This window comes from Spermophilus citellus (assembly GCF_964194105.1).
Source record: "Spermophilus citellus genome assembly, chromosome: 17".
Taxonomy (NCBI): domain Eukaryota; kingdom Metazoa; phylum Chordata; class Mammalia; order Rodentia; family Sciuridae; genus Spermophilus; species Spermophilus citellus.
This window is the reverse complement of record NC_138199.1, coordinates 49,165,826-49,184,808: the sequence shown is the minus strand read 5'-3', so window position 1 is coordinate 49,184,808 and position 18,983 is coordinate 49,165,826. Positions and strand designations below refer to the sequence as shown.

General features: G+C 56.7%; 1 protein-coding gene across 2 annotated transcripts; it reads right to left on the bottom strand.

Moving 5' to 3' along the window:
• Positions 1-1,056: 1,056 nt before the first annotated feature.
• PPP1R9B (protein phosphatase 1 regulatory subunit 9B) lies at positions 1,057-18,765 on the bottom strand. 2 transcript variants are annotated; one of them, XM_081270302.1, is made up of 10 exons: positions 16,782-18,765; positions 12,616-12,748; positions 10,558-10,681; positions 8,520-8,624; positions 7,350-7,485; positions 6,666-6,818; positions 6,537-6,590; positions 3,308-3,537; positions 2,882-2,978; positions 1,057-2,698 (listed from the first exon to the last, which is right to left on the bottom strand). In XM_081270302.1, exons 1-10 carry the CDS (start codon positions 18,153-18,155, stop codon positions 2,645-2,647), a joined length of 2,460 nt encoding a protein of 819 aa, XP_081126428.1. In that variant the 5' UTR covers positions 18,156-18,765; the 3' UTR covers positions 1,057-2,644. The 2 variants fall into 2 exon arrangements, with proteins under 2 accessions (XP_081126428.1, XP_081126429.1); XM_081270303.1 differs by having other exon boundaries at positions 10,558-10,678; positions 16,782-18,764.
• Positions 18,766-18,983: the final 218 nt, after the last annotated feature.

The following is an 18,983-nucleotide window of genomic DNA, read 5'->3' as shown; positions in this document are numbered from 1 at the left end:
TTTTGACTTTTAACTATGGAACCGTGACCTATGATCATGGGATGACTTATGATCATGGGATGACCTATGATCATGGGATCATGCTGGATGGATCTGCCTTCAGTATCCCCAGAGCACTCAAGAGTGTTCCCAGGATGATATACTTTGGAGGAGATGCTCTGAGAGAAATGGTCCTTAACCATCAGGTATGGACTGGACTGGTCCTACATGGGCCATAATATAAACTAGAAATTTAGAGGGGTAGTTATGAGATGCCAGAATTTGCCTTGACATGAATGATACCTGGGTGACAGTCATCCACAGGGAGTAGCTGCCTCAGGAGCTGTCATTTGAGTTCAGGGCCCTTCAGGTTGGCACTTCTATTTCTTATGGTAAAGAGTGGGGAGAGTGAGAATCCCACTGGGGCCAAGTCAAAGAACACAAGCACCCAGCTTCGGTTCTCTCCCCATACTTGCACCACAGCATCAAGGGAGGGAAGTTTGCACTGGGAACTGCCACAAGTTCCTGCCCCTCCCTTCTGCCTCCACCTCTGGGACTCAGCAAAGCTTGTTCCTGGAACTCCAGAATCGGACTCATGACCCTTTAGTATCAGATCTGGAGGCTGCAGTCAGATCTGCTGGAAAAGAGCAGGGGACTCAGGCTGTTTAAGACCTCTCAGGCTCACCTCTAGGAGAGAAAACTGGACATTTCTAGGATCAAGACTGCCCTGACATGTCACTTCCCACTCCAATAAATATTTGATCCTTCTAGGACATAAAACAGGGCACCTCTGAAGAGTATCCCTTCCTTCAGTACTCAGGGGAAGGGCTTGGGGTTCACCTTATCATATCTAGCTCATCCTCTGGATTTTTTAGAGACCTTGCAAAAGGGATGCGACAGACTGTCTGGAAACGCCAGGAGGACTGGACAAAAAGCATATATGCTGATAGGGTAATGATGGCAGAAAGGCAGTTTGCAGGGGCTGGGAACTCTGCAGAAAGAGCATCAGGATCCGGGACAACTCCGATGGTCTTGACCCCTCCACCCCCAGTGAATCAAGAAACCAGGCAGCGAGGGTCTGGGGGCTGCTTTTATGGGGACGACCTGACAGAGGGCATGGTCCGTACAAAACCGGGAACAATACATACATATATATATTATATACAGAGACGGGGTCCTCCAAGGACGGGGCAGGGGCGGCCGCTAGCCCGAGAAGCCGGAAGCGCCCCGCGGCCCCGCCCACCGGCTCCGCCCCCTCCATCTGCCGGGTGAAGCACTGGGGCCCGGCACTGAGACAGCCAGCTCTTCCGGGGGTGGGGGCACGTCTGAGGGAAAGAGAGGGGCAAGAAATACTGATAGATGTTAATGGTCTATTTACAGGGAACAAGGAGAGGCCGAAACGGATGGAAAGGGGTTGTTTTTAAAAAATGAACAAAAACCCAGGCTTGGGGCAGGGGCATGAGCAAGTGGCAAAACGAGATGGATTTTGAAAGGGGAGGGGTTTGGGGGGTCTCACCTCCTTGGTCAAAGCCCCAATTTGGGGTTGAAGTGCGGGAAACGGAGTCGATTTCACTTAGAAAGCAGGCTGCCAGCGGGGCAGCCCTGGTCTCCAAAAAGAAGAGTAGTAAAATTTCGCCCTCCAGTCAAAACATTGGAAAACAACGGGGGCGGGGTGGAGGGAGGCTGAATCTCTGCGATGTTAGTACAAGGCTTCCAAGTGTGGCCCTGGGCAGGGCTGCGAAGGGCAGGGCCTGGCTTTTCAGTGAGAAGTGTTGCCCTTGCCTGAGACTGGCGTCTCTGCAACCAGGCCCCCTAAGCTGACCTCCCCTCCTCCCTGACATTCCCAGGCTTGGCCAGGAAACCTGGACCCCAGAGAGGCCACAGAACAGTTCAGGAGGAGGTTATGGCTATTTGGCACCTGGGAGAGGGGAGGCACAAGGAGAAATTGAGGGCTGCTGCTCTTTCCAGGAAAAGGGGAGCTGGGGACCAGGTGTCCTGGACTCTACTTTCCTCTACTCTCACTCCCCTTTCCCTGAAGGATACATGAGAAATCAGTGCAGGGCCAGGCCCAGCTGCTGGGCTCTGGGGTGGGCTCTATCCTTCCCAGGATAGGGAACAGGTACAGGAGGTGTTGAGGCAACCCCCACCCCCAAGCAGGAGGGTCAGAATGCAACAGACAGCACAATGATAAGGGAGAGGGAAGGGCCAAGAAGGTAGAAAGAATCTCAAGTCAAGAGGCCCAGGGGCATCCAGAAGCCCCATGGGTAGGGAGCAGCCTCCAGTTGGCGAGATGCTGGGAGAGCCTCAGCCCCACTCCAGTCCAGAGACAAAGGCTGGAGGTTGTAAAGTCTGGCAGTTTGTTCTGCAGGTCCATGTGTCCATCCACCACCCAGGCCAGCCCTAAGCTTCCCTTGGCCTTTATGCCTCAGCCCTACGGGGCAAGCAGGAGGCCGCCCTTCCAGCCACAGTGTCTGCCTGGGCCACCTTAAGGGGGTCTGTGATATGGGCCCTCTGGTCCCTGAAGCTGGGGGGAGGTGGGGTGGAAGGATAGGGGGAGTCGGGGCACCTGTCCCCAGGCAGAAAGAGGGTGGAGTGGGGTATTGAGGACAGGGGAGGGAGGACAATGGGAGGGGATTATTATTGTCCGGTCAAGGAATGATTCCTGTTAAGTAGAATTGGAATTCCTCAGTGTTTGCAGATTTCCTTCAAGTTCTGAGATCTGTAAAACAAGGATTGGTGGTCAAGCTTGGGCACCAAACATGACCCTGCTCCCTCTGCCACCCCAGTGAGGAAATGACCCTGAGCTCCCAGCCAGCAGCATCCTGGGGTCCACAGGTGCTAGCTGGAGCAATCATGCTGCTCCCTTCACAGAGCCCTGCCCCCAGGTTACCCTTGAGCCTACCTTGTCCAGGAGCTTGTCCATTTCCTCCTTCCGGGCTAGCTCCGACTCCTCCAGTACCCGTCGCTGTGCAGTCTCCTTTTTCAGGAACTCGATCTCCCTGGAGACAGGTGATGGACAGATGGTGGGTAAGGGTATGTGGTCTGGCTTCTGTCCAGGGAAGAATCAGGGTCCGCATCCCTGTCCTCAGATCCACTGCCAGCTCTGCTGTGCTGCTTCTTAGGTCAGGAGGTCCCAGGTTTCCTAATGTCTCCATGGCCTGGCCCTGCGCTGCCTCTGGGCCCTAGTCATTCCAGGCCCAAGTACCCCACCGTGGGGTCCTCCAACCTCTGTGCTCCTTGTCTCCCTGCTCAGGGGAGGGGATAGGGACTACCACTGAAGGCAACTCAATACTCCTGGGCCCAGGACCCACAGCCTCCTACCACGTACTTCTGCTGGTAGTCCTTGATGAGGCGTTTGGCCTTGCTGTACTTGCGCTCCAGGGCCTGGTACTGGGCCTGGGTCTCCCGCAGGTGCTCGTCCACAGCCTGGCACAGGCTCTGGGCCTCGCCCCAGTAGCCCTCCAGTTTCTCCATGCGCTCCTTGTTTTCCTCCACACTCTGCTCCAGCTGTGCCTTCTCCACCCGCCAGCGCCCCTTCTCCTGCTCCAGGCTCTGCAGCTGAGAGGGAGGAGTGGCCCTGGGTTGGTGTGGGCCAGAGGGAGCTCAAGGGCATCCCCATCTGGCACTGGGGCCAGAATCTTCTGAGGATTCCTGCAGATACGGAACCCACTGACCCCCAACTACTTATTCTCCTTGGCTGAGCCTGGGAACTGAAACCCAGAGGGAGAAGACATAGCACCCCAGCCTCAGGGTTCCTAGCCAGAGACCCTGTCACTGCACCACACTCCCAGGGAGGCGGGAGGCCTCTATTAGTCACTGACTAGCTCTTACAGCTCAGTCTCAAGCCTCAGCCCTCCCATCTATAAAACAGGAATGACAACTGCCACCACTGCCCCCCACCACCAGCTTGCAAGGGAGCTTTTAACACAGATGAGATGGAAGATGTGAAAGATGTCACATCAGCAATGGTGAGGGTCATCACTGCTCTCTGTCCTTTCTGCAGTCCTGGCCGCTGAAGCTTCTGGGGCTTCTTGAACAATCTAGTCTCTCCCAGGTCCCAGGTAACTTTTGATCCCCAACAGCTCAGCCTTTGTTCTCTCCACACATACTACCTGGGACAGGGACCCACCTCCCTCACCACCTCTGTGTGCTGAGCCCCAAATCCCAAGCTTCAGCCCAAATTCACTCCCAATTTCCAGCTCTCCAATTACTGGAGATCAGCTCCAGTCCTATCTCCCAGCTCCTCGTAGGCACCATGCCCCAAACCAGAGTCCCCATCTGCATAAACCAATGCCTCCTTTCTAGACTTTCTCACCTGTTTGAAGGCACCACCATTTTAGTCACCTCAGAAGCAGCTACTTTGTTCTCTGTGCCCCAGCCACACAAGACTTTCTATAGACCCTCAGGCTTGCCAAAGGGCCTTTGCACATGCTGTTCCCTCTGTGGGGAATGGCATGTACTCTCTCTGGCTAGTTTTTCCTCACCAGCTTGTCCCATGCTCTCTACTCCATCTGTCACTGCCCCAGAGAAGCTCCCTGTGACTCTAGCAGCAAAACATGGCCCATTCTCACCTGGGCCAAGTTTTTTCTGCTCTAGGAGCTTAGTAGCCCTGTTCACTCCTACAGAGTCCCATGTCAGCTTGTAACAACAGTCACTGGTGTGCAGACTCTAAGCTGCATGAGGACACGGACCAACTCTGCTTTTGCCCATCATGATGAGTGACTGGAATAGTGTCAACCATCTAGAAGTAACTTGATGGATGTTTGTAAATTGGAGGCCCCTTAGGTCAAATACAGATTGTGATCCCAGAGACTCAGGAGGCTGAGGAAGGAGGGTCACAAGTTCAAAGCCAGCCTCAGCAACTTAGTGAGGCCCTAAGCAACTCAGCAAGACCCTGTCTCAAAAATAAAAAAGACTGAGGATGTAGCTCAGTGATAAAATGCCCTTGAGTTCAATCCCCAGTACAAAAACAAAAAAACCTGAAGGCCCTCTTGCTCTCTGTGACCCTGGACAGAACTCTGACTTGCCCGCCCCCCGCCCCCCAAATGCCCTGCATACTCCCAGGAACATGGCCTGTCACCTCAATCCTGGACCCACCTTTCCTTTCCACACCCCTGACTTGTATCTGGGTAGTCTTGGACCACTCTAACAGGTACTGCCCAGGCCTCCAACCAGTTTGCCAGCCTCCAAGTCCTTTCTACCCTCACATCCTCCCACTTTTTGATCAGTGACCTTTTGAAAATCCCCTGTGACTGCACAGCCCCCTGTCATCTGTAGCCAAGGCTAGAGTCCTTAGAGGGAAGACGGCACACTGCCGGGCACAGCCCACTCTAGTCCAGCCTGCCCACATGACTGCCCTGCAGCCTGACAGCCTTCTCCCAGAGCCAGCCTCCAAGTTCCAGCTTGTCTCCCTGTGAGGAATGCCCTTGCTGTGCCTCAGCCACTTACATCCTGCCCACTCCATGCACAAGTGGGAGTGAATGCACACGTGTACCTGGGTGTGTTGGGTCCACGTGGCCCCTGCAGACCCATCTCTCCCAAACTAGAAAACTTGTGGGGGTGCAACTCCTTCAATATGAAGTCTGTGTATCTATGCCTGCAAGAGTGCTGGCACCCAGTGTTCTTGTAAGCATCTGTGCATGGACATATGCATGTTTGTATGTCACATGTCACCAGCTGGTGCTGTCAGCATTAGCATCTGTGATGCTTGCTCAGGTGAAAATATGCATGTCCTGTAACACTTCCCAAGCCAGGTTCTCTAAGTGATGGTCACACCAGTGTGTCTCAGAGCACTCAAGGGCAGTGGGTCCACGTATCTTGCTAATGGCCTTGGGTAGAATGTCATAGGAAGCACAGGTGCGTTGTCCTGTGATTAGGACTCTGCAGAGGGTGTGTGTGTCTAGGTGTCTGGGTCTGTGAGTACCATGTACCTGGGTTAAGGCTGGCACATATCAGTGTGTGTTCCTTTGGTAGTGTGTATTTGGCCTGTACATGGAGGAAGTGTGTTGGACAATGCAAACCAAGACATCTAGAGCTCAACTTAGCTGCTCCACTGTAACAGCTGACACTTGAATTCTGACTGATCACCTCCTGTGTGAGGGACTGTGCATTATCTCATTTAATCCTCACCAGGCTCCTAGGTGCTGCTAGTATTTTTACTCCATCTTTTTTTTTTTTTTTTTTTGTCGATGAACATAATACCTTTATTTTATTTGTTATTTTTATATAGTTCTGGGGATCGAACCCAGTGCCTCATGCATGCTAGGCAAGCACTCTACCACTGAGCCACAACCCTGGCCCCATTCTTAACAGTTGAGGAGATGGAGGCCCAGAGTGGCAAATGAACGGTGCAGCAGATGGGGTCCGAGCTCGCACTCTCAGTCTGCATTCCCTCACCTCACAGCAGTCTGCTCCATGAGCACCTGTGGCCGTGGGTGGAGTACGGGTGTCAACTGCTGCAGGTGTGAGGGGGGATCCTCCCTCCGGCCCTCAGGCCTGCCCCTCAACACACATGCAGATGCACACACGAGCATACCTGCACACACATGCACCCTCACCTTCCTTTTCAGCTGCTGGATCTCTGCCTCGGTTACAGCATGCTTGATCTGGAGCTGCAGGGCAGAGGGGGTGGTACTCAGCTCAGCAGGGCCACCACCCAGGGCCACCACTTTGGGCCCTCCTCCTACCTCTTTGAACTTGTGCACCAGCTTCTCAGGCTCCATGTCCACAGGAGACAATGCATCTTCATTCTCTGCTAGCTCAAACACCTCGATGGCCATCTCGCCACCTGGGAACGTGGGGCTCAGCTCCTCATCCTCGTCAGTGGCATATTCCCCTGTCTGTGAAGGGAGACAGGTGGCCGTGGGCCCTACCCACCCCAGCTGTTCAGCAACCTGTGACCAGAGCTGAGACCAGTAGCTGTCTGCCCATGTCATACTTGGAGCTGGCCAGGGGTGGGTTCATGCCTCCCTCAATAGCCCAGGGAGTCCCCTGAAGGCAGGGGTAGTTTCCCCATAAGACTAGGACCCTGAAAAACAGCCCATACTGTGCCCTTCACAGTATGGGTCCCCTGAGGTCTGCACCTGTCTCCCTCCTTACATTAGGACCCCTGAGGTCAGGGGCTATGTCCTACGCTCAGAGTGGGGACTCTGCGAGGGACCAGGAAGGCTCTCTGAAGACAAAGGGTGTAACTCTTCCATCAGACTAGGGGTTCTCTGAGTGAAGGATCTGCTTTTCCTCCCTCAGACCGGGGCTCCACAAGGGGTTTGGGCTTCTTTACCAGGCCTGGAAAGCCTAGGAGGAGACGTCTGTACTGCTTCATCTGGCCAGCAGAGGGCAACCAAGCCACCAGGCAGGCCCGGAGTCCCTACCTCCTCATCATCCTCCCCATACTGGGCGTATCTCTGCTCCATCATCTCCCGCTGCCATCGCTCTTGTTCCAAGGTCTGCTGAATTAGCTGGGCTACTTCACTCTGCTCTCCCGGCCGCTCCCGGCCAATCATAAACCTGCAGGGGCACCAGTGTCATCCCCTGCCTATCTTCAGCTGATAATGCCAGCATCCTCCCTGCTTGTGCTCCCCTCTCCAGGCCCAGGCCCTCCCAGGGGAGGTGAAATGAGAGGCTGAGTCCAGAGGCTGCAGTGTTAATAATGAATGGAGGAACTGGGGGGCCTTACTGAGTTTCCTTCCCAGAGGAGGCAGGAAGGCCCACTAGCCCTCCTGGCCAGTTAATGGGAGGTGGATATCAGCCAAACTTTGGGCTGGACTGCAGAGGACATAAGCTCAGGAGCTGCCAGCATAGGGGGCTCTCTCACTACCATGTGAGAAAAATGAGGCAGGGGAATGGCAAAGTTGACCCATCCGGGAGGGCTGGGGCTGTGGAGGTGTGTCTTGGGTTGGCTCCAAGTCCCTGAACTTCAGGAAGGGGCGGGATGATGCTAACTGAAGATTAGGATGGAGAGGAAACAGTGGAACTTCCAGGCACCAGCCCCTCCTCCCATGGCTACCCACATCCTGTTTCTCTCCACCACCCTTTCCTGGGGGTAGTGCCCCTCTTGTAGGGGGAAGGGAGTGATCCTTAAATGTTATGCCAGAGATGAAATGGACACAGGGAATTTGGAACCTAATCCCTGGGTTTCTGGGTTCAGGGAGCAGTCTTCCCAGGATTGCTTGGGGCAAGCTGGGAGGGTGGTTTGAAGTGCAGATGAGGGGAGCCCAGTTTGATTGGCATTCACCCTGAACACCTTGGTTCTTTAAAGAGTGAGTCAGAGACAGGCAGGGGAAAGAAGAACAAGCCCAAGCGGACAGTATGGAGGGGCATGGGTGGGGGGCCTAGAAACCTGAGTATTGGTGGCCAGCAGTGGCCAGGGAGCTCAGGGTGTAAGGCAGGCCTGGAGCAGGGGACTATGGACACAGAAATTTTTGCAGATAGGGAGCCAGTGAAACCTTGACTGGAAGTGAGCAGGTGGACAGAGTAGCCACATGAGGGCCCAGCCTCCTGCCTGCTCCCATCCCACCCTTCCCCACCCCTTGGGCTCTCACCGCACTCGGCCCTTGGTGTTCCTGAGCACGGAAGCTGCAAAGCTCTGGGTCACTCCCACCAGACTCGTTCCATCCACCTCCACCAGGAGATCATTCACCTGAATCCTAGGGGAGGTGACATTGGTTAAGGGGATTATAAGGGGAACCGTGACCCTGCGGCAGAGATGAACCCCTCCCATCAGAAACCTGAGGTGTTTTGTCTACCTGCAAAATATTCATGATATCAGGATATTAGGTGTTGACCAGGCCCACCTGGTGAATAGGAAGACCTTGGCAAGCCAACCAGACACAGGTGTCTAGGACTGGGAGAGGCAGCAAGTACACTTCCTGTAACAATCATACTCTTGCCCCCTCTTCCATCACATGCAACAGAGTGGTGTGACATCCTCAGAGTTCACCGCTGCCATGCATACATGCCCCATGCTGCCCTCTTACATGGACATTTCTGCCCAGACCTGAGTCCCCAGACATTTTCTCAAAAGTCTCAGATCTGAGCAGCACCCTGGTGCTCACCCACACTGACAGAGGTACATCCCACAGGCACTCCAGCTCTGCCTCCAGAGGCCCTGTCCTCCACTCAGGGCAGAGATGGCGTGATGGAGCCTGGACTGTCACAGTTGGTGGGGACTTGAGCACCTCCTTCCCCCACTCTCACCTCTGTCTGGAGAACTGCAGGCTTTCTCTCAGAGCTCCCCATGGAAATGGAGACACAGCAAACAGCTGGCCCCACAGGTCCCAAGCCCTCACATGGCATGAGCTTACGGACACACTCATGCACACACACACTCCCCAATCAGCAGGTGACAATGAGTGAGGATCTGGAAAATTCAAATTGGAAGGGAGAGGAGGTAAATAAAAGAGCAGGGGGCCGGGGTTGTGGCTCAGTGGCAGAGAGCTCGTCTAGCACGCGTGAGACACTGGGTTCAATCCTCAGCACCACAGAAAAATAAATAAAATAAAGGTACAAAAAAAAAAAAAGAGCAGAGACTGTCACCCTTTCTGTTCTCTGTCCCTCTCCATGTCACCAGGGCCACAACAGGCAGAAACCCTCTGAATGGGGAACTAGGTTCTACCAACATGACCCCAAGGTCAGCCAGCCCTCACAAAGACACCTGCTCATCTGTCACAGGAGAGGGTCTGGGTTTGGGGGTGCCACCACCGAGGACTCCTGATGCCAAGTTCTCACTTACAGCCTCCCTTGGGGGTGCCAACAGCACTGCTCACCTACACCCCACCTCCCCCCTGCAGCATAAGCACAGGAGAAGAGCTGGCACAGGTGTGACCCTGTTGGCCCAGAGCTCCATGAAACCCTCCCTGGTCCCTCTGGCCCACAGAACTTACCCTCCACCACAGATGCTCAGCACAGGCACACACGACACAGACAAAGAGCAGCCCCACCCCCAGAGCGCACCCCAGCTGGTCTCATCACACCAACACCAGGATCCCCCTGCCTGCCTTCTGCTCCCCTGCCTGGAACTTCCTGCCCTAGCTGGGCCTAGCCAACTCCCATCCAGCCTTCAGCTCTCAGCTCCCATGTCACTTCCTCCAGGAGGCCTTCCCTGACTCCCAGAGAAATCAAGCCTCCTGTGTTCTACCTTTATGTAATGTTCTCCATTCTGCCACTTTCTGTGTGTCCCTTGTCTGGTGTCCCCTTTACTACACTGCCTGCTTCCTGAGGGCAAGGCTCTCGGACAGCCAGGCACACTGTATTTATTTGGTGAAAGAAATGCCCCAACGTACCCAGAAAAACAGCCCATGCTCCCGGTACAATGCCAACACACACAAGAAGACACACAGTCACCATCTTCACCAAGCCTCCTCTAGAATGCCAGCACCATAAGCGAGGGGTTCCCATCTGTTTGTCCACTGCGCATCCCTGGGGCCGGGCACAGCACCCGGCAGCGCAGCGCTCCAAAACATCTGAACCACACAGAGCGCACAAGCTCCCAGGAACAGCCTGTCCCCCCACACAATGGCTTGTTCCACAGATGACGTTGGGGAGGGGGTTTAACAGGAGTGGGGAGGTTGGGGGTGGTACCTGCCATCCCGATGGGCTGCACCACCTTCCGTCACAGTCTTGACGAAGATGCCCAGCTTCTCCAGGCCCATGTCGGCCCCAGCCCCCATGCCGATGATGCTGATGCCCAGACCTTCGGAGTCTGCTGGACAGAGGGGCAAGATGTCAGGGACAGCGGGACATCCTTCAACCTGAACCCTCACTTTAGGGAACAGCTCCCCTCCAGGAGGCAGTCCTCAAGCTTAGAGGACGTCCCCCAACTGGGACAGGGGCATGGTTCTGTCCACCCCTCTTTGCCAGGACACCAAGAATGGCACTTGGCTCATTCCCTCCCCTTTGCCCCTTTTAAAGAGCTCACAGGCAACACAGTGTGCCAAGGGCAGTGGGAGTGAGAGACTACTACACATGCAGATAAGAGCACATGGCCGGATACTACAGTGACGCAGCCACTTCATGCTTATAGCAGCACAACACACAAGAGCTAAGCTATGGAGCTAACCTAGTGCCCTTCAACAGATGAATGGATTGTGATATATACACACAGTGGAGTGTTACTCAACCAGAGAGGACTGGAATTTTGGCATTTGCTGATAAATGGATGGATCTGAAGGCTATGGTGCTAACAAAATAAGCCAAGACCCCAAAAGTCAAAGACTGCATGTTTTCTCTGATATGTGGAAGCTAGTCCAAAGTAAGGGCAGAAAAGAGAGAGACTGGGGGATTCCATTAAAATACAAGAGAGATGGGTGGACTAGATGATGGGGATCGAGTTGGAAGGAGGAGGGACGGGATAAGGGAAGATAATGGAATGAATCTGACCTAACCTTCCTATGTTCCTATATGAATAGACCACAGTGAATCTCACCACTGTGTATACCCACAAGACACTATTTAAAAAACACTAAAATTAAATAGCAGAAAGATTAGTAATGAGAGAGGATAGGGGAAAAAAGGGAAGAGGGAAGGGAAAGGGCAAGTACTGGGGACTTAATAGAACAAATTGTATTCCATGCTTTTACTATTATATCAAAGTGAGTCTTAATGTTATGCATAACTAAAAAGACCCAATGAAAAGGGAGAAAGTGTGTGGCTGGAATGGGGTCTGTGACAGGGCTTGGCCTTAATCCTTTTGGTCCCTCTCCAAGCAGTCTCATCTATACCCAGAGCTTCACTGACCAAAAACCTTGTTTTCTCTTGCCTACTTCCTCAGCCACAGTGGTCTGGTCTACCTCATGGGCCTCTGATATCCAACCTGGTGACCTTCCCTCCCTCAGACACTCCTCCAGGGGCTGGCACCACCACCCTCCTACTGCCAGACCTGGGAAGCACCCCACCCCCTCATAGCCTCTGATGAGCCAAATCCCACCAGGCCCTGTTGATCCCCCACCCCTGCTCTGCCGACACCTGGTCCACACCACAGTGGTCTCTCCATTCACTGCTGATCCTGCATCACAGCCTGATGTGGTCTTCCTTCTAGAATACCTTCCCCATGCCCTGCAATAGCTCCCAGTCCATCCCAGGGAAAAGGCATGGTCTGGGGGCCCTGTCTTCACACCCTTCCTGCTTTCACTGTGAAAATGCATCCAAGCCCCTCTTCTCTCTCCCTCACCCCCTGAGTTCCTTCTCTTCAAGCTCACTCAAGTGTTGCTCCCTTAGGCACTGCCTGCTCTCTGGTCAGGTTCTGTTAAATGCTTTTACAGTAGCAACCCTCTCTTTCCACCTGTTACGACTCCTAAGGACACAGTGGCTGCTCATCTATGTCTACTCTCTGTTGTCTCCCTGAGGGGACACCTCCCTGAGAGAGGGAGCCTGGTTTGGCCCACCACCAACCCTCCAACAGAGCCCAGGGCCTAGCACATGGTGGTTTGTTAACTGGATGAGTGGGGCAGGGAGCGCCCCCACTGGGCTGGAGTGCATGAGCAGCTGTGGGGCACTCGTGAGGGAGGACAGATAGGGCTGCCAAGGGCCCAAGTTGGAGGAGAAGCCCAGCATGCTTGTGAGAGCCCCGGAGTGCTGCTCGGAAGCTGGCACCAGAGAGGAGCCTAGGTGAGCCCAGGTGGCCTAGACCAGGCCTCTCACCCTTCTCCAGCTCCACAGGGAACAGCTCCAACCTCTCCACCCGCTTCTCCAGTTCATATTCTGCAGAGGCCGCCATGGGATCCACATCCTCATTGCGCCGGTCATAGTCCTCATTGGAGTAGGTGCTGAATACCTGGGGAAGGGCAGCTTGTCAGAGGCTCCAAGAGGGCCAGGGCAGAGCTGGCATGAAGAGGCTGAGCCCCACTGATGCCCCCTGCTCCCCTCCTACCACAGGCCTTTCCCTTATCCTCATCCCCCAGTCCCAGGATGACCCCGGCTCTGAGCAAAGTTCTTGAGCCTGAAGCGGGGGCAAAAAGAAAGGCACCCAGCCTGCCTCAGCCACACTGCAGCCAGAGCTAGCGCAGCAGGTCTGTGCAGAGCAGATGGGCACTACTGGAGGGACTGTCAGGCTCAAGAACCTAGACACCAAGAGCAGAGAGAGAGCGAAGGACAAGACCCAAGGGTCAGACAGGTGAGGGTGGACATTAAGACAGAAAGATGGGAATAGCTGAGCAAAGAGGGAGAGGAGCAGGGATAAAGGATGGCGACTGTGCTGGAGGACGCCAGATGTGGGGTGGGGGCAGGAGGAAGTGATGGGAGAGGCAGACAGGACCCCACTCTGCCCTGCACCTGAGGTGGACTGGGGGTAGGGGAGGGAAGCAGGAAGGATCCTTTGTACTCCTATGGAGAAGGTCAGGCCCTCCAACCCCAGGGGCACCTCAGGGGCAACAGCAAAGGCAAAAGCTGGCCCCTATGCCCAGGCCTGTGTCCCTCTGGATTGGCTGCTGAGTTGTGCCTCCTGTGCACTAGGAGACCCAGGGAGAGACCCTAGGACCCATGCCCTGAGAGGACCAGGGATCCTGGGGAAGGGGCAGCCTCTCTGCCTCTGCCATAGCATCCTCTGTGTCTCTCGGCTATCCCCCTCCTCCTGGGTCTCTCTGTCAAGGGGAACTCCCCAGCTCCCCCCTTCCCTCAAAGGACCAGAGAAGATGGGGCAGGAGCTCTGTGGGAGTGCTTGGTTCTGGTCACAGGCAGGGTGCCCCCATGGGAGTGTAATGAGCACTGTTTGGGGTTCCATGACTTGCTTAGCTTCACTGCCTGCATTGACAGGTTGGCACTACTTGGAGCCAAGTAGGGACAGGGGAGGGAAGGAGCAGCTCTAGCAGCTGGCTGGGCCTGAGGAGCTGCAGTGGGACAGCGTCTCCCCCAAGGACCCTGCCAGGGCCCCCTCTGCTCTAGGAGCCGGCCCCATGGGCACTCTTGTGCCCCAGCCTTTGTTTGGGCTTGCTCCATGTCATCCCCACCCCCAACCACAGAGGCTCCCTGGCATGGTGGAAGGGGGAGGGGCACTTATAGGACTAAATAGAAGCATAGCTGGGAGGGGCCTATGTGGTCACTTAGTCCAATGCCCTCAATTTCACAGCCTGAAAGGCACTCAGGATCAGGCCCATGGGGATCACCTGGCACTGTGAGAAAAACTTGGGCAGCTTCAGTGTCCAGGAGTAGTTATGGAAACTGCAAGCAAGTGGTAAGTGGGCTGTTTTCCCAACATCTGTCAGAATCCCAAGCCCCTTGGAGGAAAAGGACACCCATTCCACATTTAATCCAAGACGCTGGGTCCGCTGGCCAAGTCACAAGGGTTAGTCAGTGGCTGGGCAGGGTGGGACCATACCAGCTGGGCTTTGGCAGGTGGGTGACCAGTGACTTTGTTGACCAGTGCTCCAGGCCTTGGGACAGGGGCTGCGGTAAACCTAGACTCTCTTTTGCATCTGAGGTCCCTTCACCTCTGCTCCAGGGGAGAGGGTCTTCCATTCCTTTCCTGGTTACCCCACTACCACCACAGACATCCCACTGAACCCCTAACACAGCTTTCCATCTTGTCATGGGTCTTGCCCTCCCGTCTTTCCTCAGCTCATCAAACCTGTTCATTTTTCTTTTATTCTTTTTTTTTTTTTTAAACTGGGGATTGAACCCAGGAGCATTTTACCACTGAGACATATCTCCAGTCCTTTTTATTTTTTGAGACAGGGTCTCCCTAAATTGCAGACAGTCTCACTAAGTTGTTGAGCCTGGCCTCCAATTTACCATCCTCCTGTCTCAACCTCCCGAGTTGCTGGGATTACAGACATGTGCCACAGTTCCCAGTGCCTGTTCACCTTTCAAATCCTGCCCCCTGCAGGAATTCCAGGCCTCAGGTTCAGAGGCCCCAACCCAATAACCCCTCCTATCAAATGGCCCTGGGGCCAGTCCCACCACCCAGGTGACAGTCTGAAACTACATTCTCTGTCATCCATGGAATACTCTGCTTCCATAAGGGCAACAACTGGGTCACTGGAGGGAGAGGGAACCCTGGACTCAGGATCAATGCAGGGTTGGGGGCAGGGAGAAGGAACCTGCGGCCCCTGCATCAGGGGGGCTAGGAGGAAATCCCCAGCATAGCCAAAAGTCACTCAGCGCCTACATAGTGCCCTGGCTCTCATGCGGGGCGGCCAGTCTCACAGTCACTAGGGAGTCAGGAAGCACTGCTCTAAATCATGTGCTATTTTTTACCAAAAAATCAGGGTAAGGTGTCAGATATAGACAGAGGCCCAGACCTCACTCCATCTCTGAGGGCTTCCAACTGCTGGTGGGGGCAGGGGTGGGGGCCTCCTAACTCCCTCCCAAGAATACCACATCTTTCACTCACTTCAGGATCCCACTGCCTTCAGAGGGGACAGGGGATGGAAAAGGCTCCTAAGGTCCGAGCCAGGGCAAGGGGCAGGCCTGGGAGGAGAATAGCAGCCACTCTCCCTTAACCTTTTACTTAGGCTCTTGCTAGGCTGGGAGGTGAGAGAGGGCAGAGGGTGAGAACCCTGAGCAGGGAGAAAAACTTGGGCAGCTTCAGTGTCCAGGAGTAGTTATGGAAACTGCAAGCAAACAGATGGGTCTTGGCTGGGGAAGGTAAAAACTGGGCAGGGTCCAGGCCAAGGAGAGTCCCAGGACTTGGACACTTCCACTGGGCAGACCTGGGGCCAGGCACAGATGAGTCTGGGGTGGTGAGAAACATCAAGGCTGAATGTGCCAGACAAAAGTGGAGGGCAGTGGGGTGGGGGGCTCGGGTTCTTACTTCTTCCCAAGAGACATCCCCTCCTCACCAGCACTACTTTGAGGACTCAGAGCACAGGCACAGCTCACAAACCAATTACCAACAGTGGTGGTGTGGATGGGAGTGCAAATTGAGACCCCCAAAAGGGGAAGTTCCCGTCCTCTTTCAGGGTACTCAAAGAATGTGGCAAGAGCATTTGGGGCCTGCTAAGGCCACTGGAGTCTGTTCTATGGAGCAGCCAAGAGCAAAGGCTTGTGGGCCTCTGCCAGGCACCCTGGGGATCTCCCAGCCCCACCCCTTCTCCTTCAAGGTCTGCAGAAGGCCTTCCCTGTCAAGGGTAACACGAAGTTTCCCTTCCCTTGCAATGAGGGACCTGGGAAGCCAGCCCAGCACAGACCCCAGGGAGCAGAGCCCCAGTGCCAGGGTCTTTCCCTCAGCCTCAGTCACATGTCCATGGCCCAGTTCACCCTCACGACCTGCTTCCCTCTTTCACTTCTGCAAAGTTGGGGTGGGAGTACAGATGAGGAGGAGGGAGGGAGGGACACCGTCCAGTCCCCTGCATCTTTGTTTTGGAAAGTTTCTGACTCCCTACTCCCTCACCAGACTTAGCTCCCCTACAGGGGACAGCAGCAAGTGTTTCTAAGCCCCCTGACCCCTCTTTCTCCAAATGGAACAAGTCATCTGTGGGGAGTGACTCCTGAGGACACCCACGCCCTTTCACACCATCCAAGTCCCAGCCTCTGGCAGGCTCTGGAGGAAGGAATGTCTGGGAGAGGAAGGGAAAGCAGGTGTCCCAGAGCCCACACGGGGCAGGGCTGGTTCTGCTGGTGCTAGGCGGGGCTGCAGGCAGAGGAACCTGAGGGCAGGTCGGGGCAGGTCGCCAGGTCACAGACCCGAAAATCGAAAATCGCCTCCCTCTGACAAACAGCTGTAACTCCCCCACGCCCCCCTCAGGGTGGGAACTTCTGGGAAGGGGGCTGGGTGGCAGGGGCTGACTCAGCCTGCCAAACCCCCGCAGGCGAGGCGGGGGCGACCGCGTGCACGTGGCAGGGGCGGCGCGGGCAGCAGGGGGTTCACTCACTTGGATCGGCGCGGTGCTGAAATGGATCTTCCGGCTCGGGACCGGGTCCTCCTCCTCCGAGAGCCCCGGAATCTCCACGCACCCCGACTCGGGCTCATAGGGGGGCTCCGCGTCTTCCTCGTCTTCTTCATCGTCCTCCTCCAGGGCACTACCCCCAGAGTCCTCCCCGAGCCCACTGTAGGCGCTCACGTCCACCAAGTCCGCCTCCGAGAAGTCCTCCTTCTTGGACTCGTCTGCCTCCTCTGGGGCCACGTCCGGGACCCGCCCATTGCCCACTCCCCTCTCTGGCGCTGCCACTGTAACCGCCTCCTCCTCGGGGGCTGCTTGGGCCTTGGGTTCCTCGGGTGCCGGGCTGGCTGTGGTTCCCGAGGTGCTGCCATTCTCCAGGGCCGCATGGACCGTCACCTCGGCCTGGATCACTTCCCCGGGCGCTGATTCGGCCTCCGACTCCCCGCTCTCCTCCACCTCCACTGGCTTAATCTTGCGCACCTCCCGGGGCTTTGGGGGCGGCCGGGCGGGGGCCACTCGGTGCTGCGGAGGCTGCTGCCCTCCTGGGCCGCGCTCTTTTTCGGCAGGGGCATCCCCCGACGGGGCGGGCGGCGGCGGCGGTGGCTGGAACACCCGGGACCGCTTACTGACCAGCTTCGAGTTGACCTGGGGAGCCCCTGCGGCCGCGGCCCTGTGGGGCCCGGGCCCACGGTGGAGGCCGGTCCTCGAGTCGGCCTTCTCGAAGACGGCGCTGAGCTGGCTGACAGTCGGCGACACGGCGTCGGCGTCCAGCTTGTCCAGCGCCTCGGTGCTGCCGTTAAAGCGCACCACGACGTCCAGCTTCCGGTCCTGTAGGCCGGCGCGCTCCTGCCTCAGCAGCCGCCGCGCCGCGGCCTCCTTGTCGCCAGCGGCGGCTGCCGGGATGTTCCGTTCGAACAGCTTCCGCGTCTCCTGCAGCCGGGACGGCGGGTGCGGCGGCGGCGCGGGCTGCGCCGAGGGCGCGGGCTTGGAGTCGAAGCGGCTCACGCGCTCGGACACGCTGGTGCCCAGCTTGAGCAGGGCGCTGTGGTCCACGTTCTCGTTCAGGCTGCTGGCCCGCGGCAGCGACAGGCGCACGCCGCGCTCGGGCGCCCGCGGGGCCTCGGCCAGGCCTGCGCCGCCGCCCGCCTCGCCCGGCGGCCCCGCCGTGGTGCCCATCTGCAGGAACATACTTTTGATGCGGTGGACGTTGGAGCCATATTTCTTGTGGTGGGCCGCCTTGGGTGCCTCGTCGGGCCCAGGTGCGTCGGGCGGCTTCAGCGCCTGGATGCCCGCCTCGTAGGCGCTGCGGTGCGGTGAGGCACTCCGGAGGGGACCCCCGGGCCCCCGCGGCTCCGTCTTCATCATGGTGGGGGGAGCCGGGTTAGCATCCCCCCGCTCCCCGCTGCCCCCCTCCAGCAGGCGGCCGGCCAAGTCGGGACCACCGCCCCCTCCCCCGAAGAAAGAAACCCCGAAAGGCCTTTTTCAGGGTCCTCCAGAAACCGAGCTGCCAAAAACAGTTAACCCCGCTCCAAAAAAAAAAAAAAAAAAAAAAAAAAAAAACAGAAAAAAAAAATCTCCGAGCGCCCTGTGTGGGTCGCCTCCCCCAATCAAGCTGCCAAAGACAGCCAGCCCCTCTTTAAAAGCCCAAGCGGCCTGGTGCGGTCGCCCCCACCCAAATTAGAAGAGCGGCGGCCGGGGCCACTGGGACCGCGCGCCCAGCCCGCGAAGCAGCGGCGGCGGCGCCGGTTCACATCGTCCGAGGCGGTGTCAGTGGGGCTGGCGGCGCGGGCGCTCCCCATTCCAGCCGGGGGCCTCGGCTCTCCGGGCGCCCGGCACCCCAGCGCCCATGGCTGCTCGGCCGGCCGGGCCGCTCCGCCGCGCCTCCCTCCCTCCCTCCCTCCCCCCCTCGCCCCGAGCCTCGGTCTTTCTCTGGCTCTGCCGGAGCGGCGGCAGCCGGAGACCGAGCGGCTGCCCTTCTCGCTGCCGCCGCTGGGGGACTGGCACCTCTGGGTCCTAAAGGGATCGGATTTCCGGGGCCGGAGCCTGTGAGCCCTCCCCTTTCCCTCCACCCCAGCGTCTCGCTTCCCCTGCCTATGGTTGGCTGGGAACCTTCCGCTGTCCCCAGACCATGACCAGTTCTCTTTAGCCTTTCCATCCCGATCTCTGCGGCTTATCTCCACCCGCATAGGCGCA